Source organism: Triticum aestivum, chromosome 7A (assembly GCF_018294505.1).
Source record: "Triticum aestivum cultivar Chinese Spring chromosome 7A, IWGSC CS RefSeq v2.1, whole genome shotgun sequence".
In the NCBI taxonomy this organism is placed as follows: Eukaryota; Viridiplantae; Streptophyta; class Magnoliopsida; order Poales; family Poaceae; genus Triticum; species Triticum aestivum.
In genome coordinates this window covers 35,499,953-35,510,421 of record NC_057812.1, presented here as the reverse complement: position 1 = coordinate 35,510,421, position 10,469 = coordinate 35,499,953, and the positions used below count along the sequence as shown (strand labels likewise).

The following is a 10,469-nucleotide window of genomic DNA, read 5'->3' as shown; positions in this document are numbered from 1 at the left end:
CTAAATTGGCATCGTAGCTAAACTTGGAGCAGAGGGTTGCATACGACGAGATACTAGCTGCTGTTGAACGCGGTGATTGGGGTGTGTTCTTTGTTGATGGACCGGGAGGTACAGGGAAGACATTCCTATACAGGGCGCTGCTCGCCAAGGTTCGAAGCGAGGGAAACATCGCTATCGCTACCGCGACGTCAGGCGTCGCCGCTTCTATCATGCCTGGAGGCAGGACTGCCCACTTGAGGTTCAAGATCCCATTGAGCTGCGATGATGGCGCCTCATGCACCTTCACGAAGCAGAGTGGTACCGCCAAGCTACTGAGGATGGCCTCATTGATACTATGGGACGAGGCCACCATGACTAAGCGACAGGCGGTCGAGGCACTCGACAACAGCATGCGCGACATCATGGGAAGACGGGACCGACCCTTTGGAGGAAAAACTGTTGTGTTTGGCAGGGACTTCAGGCAGGTGCTTCCAGTCGTCAGGAGGGGGTCCCGAGGTCAGATAATAGATGCAACCCTCCGAAGTTCACATCTCTGGAAGGGTATGCGCCAGCTAAAGCTCGTCACTAACATGAGGGCTCATAATGACACTTGGTTTGCGGATTACTTGCTAAGGGTAGGCAATGGCACCGAGGAAGTTGACGATCAAGGAAACATACGACTCCCTGAAGATATTTGTGTGTCGTCTACGGGCGAGGGTGACGACCTGGAGAAGCTGATTGACCATGTGTTTCCGAGACTAGCTGACAACATGTCCGATCCGAATTACATGACTTCACGCGCAATCCTCTCCACCACGAACGACAACGTCGACAAGATAAACATACGCATGGTAGAGCGTTTTCGGGGAGAAGAAGTAATCTACCATACCTTTGACAGTGCAGAAGACGACCCATATGGCTACTACGCTCCCGAGTTCCTAAATGGATTGACTCCCAACGGTCTGCCTCCGCATGCACTCAAACTGAAGCTCAACTGCCCTGTCATACTTCTGAGGAACATTGATCCGGCTAATGGTCTGTGTAACGAGACGAGGCTTGTGGTGCAAGGTTTCGAGAGGAACGCCATCGACGCAAAAATCGTGATCGGACAACACGCAGGTAGGAGGGTATTCCTTCCTCGAATACCCCTATGCCCGTCTGACAACGACATGTTTCCATTCAAGTTCAAGAGGAAGCAATTTCCTGTAAGGCTTAGTTTTGCTATGACAATTAATAAGGCTCAAGGGCAGACCATTCCGATTGTTGGCGTGTACCTACCTAATCCGGTGTTCTCTCATGGTCAACTCTATGTCGCGTTGTCTCGAGCCACCGCGAAGAGGAATATAAAGATCCTCATTGAGAAGGAGGAGGAGAAAGATAATGGCAAGAAGCAAAGCAGTAAAACAAAGAAGCGAAAAAGACCTACCTTGTCCTTACAGACCTCAATGAAGAACATCGTCTATAAGAAAGTCCTTACAGGCTGAAGTACGCACTTAAGAAGCTGGCGGGTTTTGAATAAGACAAAGGATTTACTCTTCGCGGTGTTTATGATGCGGCCCCAAAGCAGGCACAGTCAATGTTATTTATTTTTGTCCTGTATAGTCTCTTATTTCCCCCTTATTTGAATTTTATAATCATGGCTTTTCAATACATATCTAAACAGACATGATGTGTTAGTAACTACTTAGTTGCAGGTTTGGCGCAAGTAAACGGATGGATGCATGTTGACATCTTCATGATCTCACAAATATTTCCAGCAGTATTATTTTCCTTTCATTATGCCATATTCTGTTAGTTTCTTTTCCTATTGCGTGTATCTTGCAGATAAATAGGAGTTTTAATGAATTGTTGGAACCTGGACAGTACCACAATTTATAACCACCTATTATTCTGCAACGAAATGTACATTTTATAGCATATCAGGTGCGCTTCTTTCTGTTCGTGCCTTCAAAATATCAAACCAGAGGACATCTACTAATATATTTTTGTAGCTCTGTTGCTTCTGATGGTACATGAGTTATCACTGTGGTTCATCTACAAATATATTTTTGTAGCTCTGTTGGCATATATGTACTATGAAAGAATAGTATGTACATGTCAGTATATTTTTTTCTATGTCACAGACATCTGATCCTATCGTTCTCCCTATATGTCATCCAAACACATCCATATGAACCTATATGTCGTAAAAGTGCATATGTACTTCTCGGTTCTTATAGAGAACGAAAACTGGGTGGCACGCATTATCAGAGTTGTGTATAATCATTTAGGGAAATGTCAAAAAGTAGAAATCCCGTGAATTGGGAATAGAGAAATTCAAGTAGCTAGGAAGTAACAACATACCAAATGATAAAGAATAGCCCCACCGCAGCTCCAAAATCGCAATCCTTTGCTCAAAGATCTGAACTCAATTCACCCTGAAAAACATAGTCATCTGAAGTCAGACTGCATGATAGTCGGATGGGACAAAATCAATTGACTGTCTAAAACCTTCCGTAGGGGACATAACAAATATTTTGCGGTATATAGGTTCCTACTGACAGTTCAAGAAATGCAAACATATAGCACTATTATGTTAAATAGGTCACCCAAAACCAAGCTATAGATTAATTAAGGTCATGAGCCCAAGCATAATGACTACCCGTACCAAGCAAAAAATAGGACCTTGGAGATATGTAATGTAAAGTCAAAAATAATAATTATTATGCTTTCCTTTTGCTCCCTGAATCGATATTTTTAGAAAAAAAATGGAAATACAAGGCACACATCATTAAGAAAGAGATGGTCATATTCTAATATTAACTCCTGCTCATTGTGGACGGAAGGCTATGTGGTAGAGCCAGCAGCCGACCAAAGCACCTGTATTAAGAGGGGATTTGTTACCTCGATGTGTTGATGAGGCAGTGGATTGGTCATGTCCCACAGGATCACGCAGTGGACGTAGTCGTTGACACATTGGGGAATCGGCTCGGGCTGGCCACTTCGTTGAAATCGACGGCGCGACAGCACACTATGCTCGGCTGGGGTAAAGAACATCATGCGGTGAAATCTAATTATCTGGATGACATGATCTAATTACACAAAATAAGATATCTTAATGGTTTTGTTAACTCAGATTATAAATCATAAAATTTATAAGAGGTGGCAAATTGTAAAAGAGACAAAGTTCGACAAATCACCTCTTTTCGTTCCATAAATCACGTGTTGTCCATATCATATAGCTTGGAGGATAATATCTGCCCATAGAAATGTTCAGAAAGAAAAAAAATGTTATTATCGACAAAATGAAATGTCGGAATGAAATACATTCAGAGCTCGAATGAAATCAGCAAAGTAAATAAACCCCTTTTCTTTAGATAATCAAAAAGGTCAGAGTAATGGACCACACATGACAATAACCAGCATAGTTAACTTCTACTATTTCATCTATCCCCAACGTATATATAACAAAACAGTATAGAGAGGTCGGATAGGACTGATATATTAACTTCCACATCAAAGATCTGTGTCAACACACACATCCGATTGACCTTGTCCAAGGCCAAAAGAACAGTAAGAAAATTGGGGAATGACAAGATAACTAATTTGAACATGCAGGACATTGTTACGTTCCTCACACGCAGAGGAACAGACTAACAATCAAGCAGGCAAGTAAATAAATATGAGGTAACAATATTATGTTTTTTGTTCAGCAGCTGGTCTGATAAGAAAATAGTTGAAGAGTTAAGGAGAATATATATCCACTTGAGTGGTTCCTTGGCAGACGAACTTTTTTCACGAGGGTTGGCAAGCAAACTTAATTGTAAATGTAGGCAGCAATAGTATACAGTACCAAAGTATATATGACAGTGTTGATGTAGTAGTTGTGACTGTACCTCATCTAACAACAATTCAAAGAGAGAAAACATGTATGTACGAGCTCACTGCGCAATCAAACCATTAGTCAACGTGGAGCACCATGAAAAAGAGTAAACTTTAACTGAAGAATTGTTTATTTTATTCTCATGTTGGTATTCTTCAGATCTGCATTAGGCCATTAGCTCTATCCACCTGCCATCATATTCTCTTACATTAAAGATTACCGAGGCAAATGTTAGACCACAATACATGGAGGACAGGTCGCTGGGGCAGGAAACTGGTTGTTGGGCGGGAGCATTTGGCTGCGGGCGACATGAATTCAGGGGACGGAGAGCGGAGACCAAGTGTGCAGTAGTGGGTACCCCGATCTATAGTGACCACGCATCCTAGGTCCTAACGATGGCGATGGGTGAATAGATTACCTCGAGGAGGAGAGCGAGCTCGGTACATGGCATTGGTGAGAGCAGAGAGAGGTCCATCCATGGCGTGGCGATAGGGGCGCTGAGCGAGGAAGAAGCGCAGGATCCCCGCTCCTCTCCTGGCGCGCAAGCTCGTTGGAAGAAGACCGTCCTTCGGCAATGGCGGTGGTGACCTTTGCGTGATGTTGGTCACCGGTTGTGTGCGCATGTGGCCGCCGCCTGGTCGCTCGATCTGCATGGTCAGCACCGTAGAGGGGAGGGGACGAGAGGGGGCGGCGGTGGGAGACGAGTTCGTTGGTTGTGGCGGCTGTGGGGGCGACAGCGGAGGGAGTGGAGTGGGTGACTCGGCCGAGATTAGGGATTTGCGGACTGAACTTCAGTGCCGTAACTGCACCTGCAGTTGGGCCAATGACATGTGGGCCTAACAGACGGCTGGCCCACATGCCATTGACCCAACTGCAGGTGCAGTTACGGCACCCAAGCAGCGTCCGGGATTTGCGTGTGCGCGAGTGGAGAGGGAGTGGAGAGAGTGAGGGGAACGATAGAGCGAGGGGAAGGAGAAGGTGGGGGCTGTTTTTTTTCTTTGTTTTTTTTATAAAGATATAGTGGGGGCTGGTTGGGTCGTGCGGGATAGGATAGTGAGGGGAAGGAGAGAGTGGACTATGTTGATTTGGGCCTTGGATCCCAAAATTTGTTGTACGAAAAAACAAAAATATAAAAATTGAACATGGATTATAGAAATAAAGATTTTTTATAATTATTTGATATATTCAGAATATCACACAAAAAACACAATTTTGAGAGAAGAAATAAAATATACTTGGTTTATGTTGGATTGCTTGCATGTTTTTATCTTTCGTTGGACAATTTTCCTTATCTTGTATAAATAAATTAAAATGGTCCAAGAAATTTCGGATGACTGCTTATTTATATATAAAGAGAAAATTGGTTGTTTGCTCCTAGAGAATTGCAACATTTTTTATGTGATCGCAGTATACCATATCCTAAATAGTAGAGATTTCGGATAATAATCATCAACATGTTATTTGACTGGGATGCCACTGACTTTACTACAAAGCACTCTGCATCTCACTCAGTTTAAATCGGGCACTGCTCATTTCTAACAAATGACCAGTGAATATATATTTTCCATACCATCATCATAACAAAATTCTAACATTTGTTTCTATTACAGTACCTTTGTAGGTCATATAAAAAATTGTCGGATTTGGATGTTGCTTTAAAACTGCCGTGTGACATAGGATTGTTCTTCTTTGTATGTATGTTGCACATGAGGTAATACTCAAATGGTATATTTATATACATGTTTAATTTTGCAGAGTATCAGAGAGATGGGGATGGATCTTGTCGACGTTCAAACACAACTCATTTACAAGGTTCCTGGGGCAACGTTGTTGAAAGGGGAAAAACTCACCAAGTTGTATATAGCAAAACGATGTGCAAGCAATGATATCCCACAACAAACCTAAAAGGTTAAATACAATTGTTATCCCACAAGGTTTTTACTTTCACTGTGATTATCTTTCTCTAGCAAATATTTCAAAAGCCCGTGGCAACGCACGGGCATTCTACTAGTATTACATTCAATATCTCACTACAATACTAGAAAAGCATAAAGAACAATAAAGGGAAAAGTCAATTGAGTATAAAAGGAAATCGATATTACTTATGTGGACAATGCATCACAAATCTAGCTGCGCAAATGCGCGGGATACTCCGCTAGTTATTAGGATAAAGACCAAGGTCATCATGTCGTGTGGTGAACATCGAGCACTCACAAAATCTGTAGTGAAGGGTTCGATCCCTTGCACGGGAGCATTTCTTTTCCAGTGAATTTTTGACTATTTAGATCTCGTCATGTTATATGGTTCTTATAACCTGGATTTCGTAATTATATGTTGAAGTTCAATAGTTTGAAATTTTGATTGTTTTCACGTGACAGCGGGTCGACCCAGTCAGTGCGCCGGCTGCGAAGGACAGAAAAATGGACGTACACGCCGGCTGATGGCCCATAAATAAAAATTAATCCATGCTTTATTATTAGGGAAAGATGTATGCAGCCTCCAGGGCGTACTACCCTAGCCGCAGAGGCGACAAGGGTTTCTCTACTCCGGCGACGTTGTCGTCGTTGAGGTCTCCGGTAACCTGTCCGCGCAACCCACCCATCCTACGCCAGCGCTTGGGCTGACTAAGGGGTCGGCTTGTCCTTCCACCCGGCCTCGGCGCGGTGTGGTGATCTAGGGTTTCGGTCGTAGCCATGGCAGGGGCAACTCCATCCAATGGAGGGGGCAGCACTAGTGCAGGAAGAAGGAAGGGGAAGAATTCAATCGACCTGGAATCGGCAATGAGGAACATGAAACTCAAGGAAACAGAGATGGATGACGTGATTGTTGGCGATGAGGAGATCGCGGAGCTGTCGAAGAAGCTTTGCTACAGTTACGGGCTGAAAGTTACGGATTAATATTACGGGCTGATGGTGGCCTTATCCTATTGGGTCATGTTGGGGCTCCCGCTGGAAATCAGGAGGAAAGAGTTTAGCGTGAGAAGGACATGTATGTCCGTAAGAGCAGTCCGTAGGTTGTAGTCCGTAAGTGTAGGAGCTGCCCGGTGGCTAGCTGTTTGCAAGGGTGAACACGACGAAGTATTTTAGCGTTGAGTCCTTCAAAAATACAATGATCTTTGCATGGAGACTTGCCAACGAGCCAGAAATTCGAGAGGTAGATGACAATCTTGAACCTCACCACCACCGCTTGAGAAAACCCTAACCCTAGCGCTCGAGCCGATTGCGTGGCAATCGTCTCTCCGTGTTTTCCTCGCGAGGTGGACCCACCCTTAAGGCTGGCTTTGTGGCAAACGACGCGTCATTACAACGAACTGGGACGTGTCAGCGAACTCACCTTACATCACCCATCGCCAAGTCGAACGAGCCGAGCAAGGTGGCACGATCGTCGACACGCACAGCAGACGGACGGCGGCACACGCACGCACGCACATGCGCCGAACCCACCGGAAAACACACAAGCACACGCCCGGCGACGAACATCCGAGAAGAGGCACACGCGTCGCGCGGCGACGGCACGCGTACGCCTGCGATCTCGCGCCCCACGGATCGCGATCCGGCCGCGGGGCTGGCCGGCCAATGGCAGCGCCCCGCCGGCCGGTATAAAGCGCGGGCCTCAGACCGGCACCTCGCCACAGCTCTGAGTTCCGCTTCACCGGTCACCACTCGCTAGAAGCTGCTCTGGTTTTCTCCAAGAAAAAAGAAAAAGAGGGGAGGTGCTCTGCTTCCTTCGATGGCGACCTTGACGGAGGAGGTTGCTGCTGCGGCGGTGGTCGGAGCCGGCGAAAAGGCGGAGGCGGTTGCTACGCCGGAGAAGGTTGATGAGGTGAAGGAGGCGGGTGCGGGCGGGGAGGAGATGGAGGTCGCCGGCGGGGAGGCGAAGAAGGCGGAGGAGGAGCAAGGGGAGCAGGGCAAGGAGACGGAGAAGAAGCCGAGGAGCAGGAAGCCCCGGTCGGCGGGGCCGCACCACCCGCCCTACTTCGAGGTGAGCGATCTGATCAAGGTTCCTGAATTCAGTTCGTGTTGAGTTCTGAAATGATGGGGGGTATGGTTGGTCTTTTTGCGCAGATGATCAAGGAGGCGATCATGGCGGCGGGCGACGGCAAGGCGGGGGCGAGCGCGTACGCGATCGCGAAGCGCGTCGGGGAGCGGCACGGCGAGGCGCTCCCGGGCAACTACCGCAAGGTGCTGGGCGCGCAGCTCCGGGGCTTCGCCGCCAAGGGCCGGCTCGTCCGGGTCAAGGCCTCCTTCCGCCTCGCCCCGGCCGAGGAGAAGAAGGCGGCGCCCAAGTCCAAGAAGAGGACGGCCACCACCAAGAAGGCCGCGTCGAAGAAGGCGGCGCCGGCGCCGGCGCGCCAGAAGAGGGCGAAGAAGGCGGGACCGCCGACGGCGAAGCCGAAGCCGAAGCAGCCAAAGTCGATCCGCGGCAGGAAGGCCAACAAGGCCAGCGCCTGATGCGGCGGCCGCCGGCGACGCCGTGTCCCCTGTACATATCTCGGTAGTGGACATATCTCGGTAGTGGACAGTAGTGTCCCCTGGCACGTTCGATCCGTGTGTGCGTGCGTTGCCGGCAATAATGGCGCCGTGACTGTGTTCCGGTGTCGATCCGAGGAAGGAGAAGACGGTGGATGTGGCTGTGAGACTGATGCTTGTACCACTCGTCTCTGTGTTGTGATCCTGCTCTGCTCCTCCCCTCTGCGGTTTCTGGCTTCGATTTGTATCGCTGACTTAGGTAGATGGTGCACTTTGGGAGATGAAAGTTCTAGATATGCCACTCTGTTCTCGCACGTAAAAATCATAGGTATCAAGGCCCTTGATATGATGGCTCTCTTACTCGCTCGCTCCGGGAAGCAAGCCATCCAACGCAAAATTTTCTAAAACCCACTGTCTCTGTGTGTGCTTGTTGGACAAACTCCTCCTATTTTGATGTTGCCCCTTTGCTTGAAATTTGGTTCTCAACTCTGATCAGGCTCTTTCTTTCAATGCTTGCCCCTTTCAGTTCGCAAATGCTTTTTTTTGTTGTTGCAGAGGAAATTCGCAAACCGGTAATGCTACACCTACAAATGGTTTAACGTAATCTTAGCTAATTAGATAGCTGGCAGGTTATGATTGGGGTTTAACGTAATCTTAGCTAATTAGATAGCTGGCAGGTTATGATTGGGGTTAGATTCGCAAACGAAAACACACTAACGCCCATACGTGTGTCGCCTACACGCATGGATCCTCGCCCAATCAATTTTGCATGACGCATTCTAGCAGTTTTTGTGTGTCACGTAGGACTAAGCTGGTGTGTGGGCATTCATCCGGTCGCCCATACGTCCTTTTTCACCATACGGAAGGCTGGTGTGTGGGCGTTTAACAATTTGCCCATACATCAGTTTTCACGCATGTAAAGGGGCTGGTATATGAGCGTTTATTACTTTGTCCATATGCCCGTCTTCTCGCCTACACCACAAGCAGGCAGTTGCCATGTGTTTCTGCAGGGTATATGGCAACTGCCCTAGCTTTGCTTGTAAGCAGATGACAACTCTCTTTTACCCGAGTTGTCATGTGTTTTTGCATGATACATGGCAACTGCCCTAGCGTGCACGTAAGTAGTTGGCACTCTTTCTCTTTACACAGCAACTGCCCTAGCGTGCTTATGAACACACGACAACACTCTCTTTTACCCGAACATATTTTTTTGCCATGCCTTTTTGTAGTGCTACACGGCAACTGCCTAGTGTTAGTGGGTGGCAACTCCTAAAGTTTTTGAAATCATGGCAACTGCAGTAGACCAAACCATACATGGCAACTGCAGTTGAGCAACTATGCCAACTGTAGTTGTCCGACATGGCAACCGAAGTTCAGCGACATGGCAACTACAGTTAAACGTATATGAACGAGGGTCTGCATCATGGCAACTGCGGGACGCGTGATGACTGTCACACGGGACATGCGGGACCACGAGATACCAGGACTGACATACAAGGCGTGTGGGGGTTATCTATTTCGCCCACACGCATGCGTGTGAAAGAGATCAGGAGGAAAAAAAAGAGGTGTGTGAACATTACTTGTTTTGCCCACACGTAAATGTGTGGGTTGTTCCTCTTATACACCACACAAAATATATAAGCAGACCCCCTAAAAACCACACGTGTGCCATTTATCGACGTCCTTCGCGAATGCTATTTCTCCCCGAGTCGAACCAGGTCTCACCTATAGCGCGGGGCTACTGGCCCGGGCAAATACTGTAGCCGTCACGCGAGTTTTTATGATTTTTTCAATGTTCTGCAGCAGATTTCTTTGGTTTCTTTATTATTTCCTTATTGGTTCTTCCTATTTTATTTGTTTCTTTCTCAGGTTTTGTTTATTTTAACATTTGTTTACTCTTCTTTACACATTAATATTTTTGTATACATTACGAATATATTTCTATACATGTTTATTTTTTCAGTAGATGATTAATGTTTTTAAATATATGTTTTCTCTATTTTTTATACACATTATGCATTTTTATTCATAACTATAATATTTTTATATGCATTTACCATTTTTAAATGCACGAGTCATAATTTTTTGAATATATGTTTTGATGTCTATTTCTTGCCGTACATGTTGTTCAATTTTTATATATGTATTAAAAAAATTTA

The 10,469-nt window shown here is 46.3% G+C and overlaps 1 protein-coding gene across 1 annotated transcript; it reads left to right on the top strand.

Moving 5' to 3' along the window:
- Nucleotides 1-7,451: 7,451 nt before the first annotated feature.
- Nucleotides 7,452-8,591, top strand: LOC123150678 (histone H1). The gene is made up of 2 exons (XM_044570512.1): nucleotides 7,452-7,822; nucleotides 7,906-8,591. The coding sequence occupies exons 1-2, from the start codon at nucleotides 7,571-7,573 to the stop codon at nucleotides 8,290-8,292; spliced, it is 639 nt and encodes a 212-aa protein (XP_044426447.1). The 5' UTR covers nucleotides 7,452-7,570; the 3' UTR covers nucleotides 8,293-8,591.
- The last annotated feature ends 1,878 nt before the right edge of the window (nucleotides 8,592-10,469 follow it).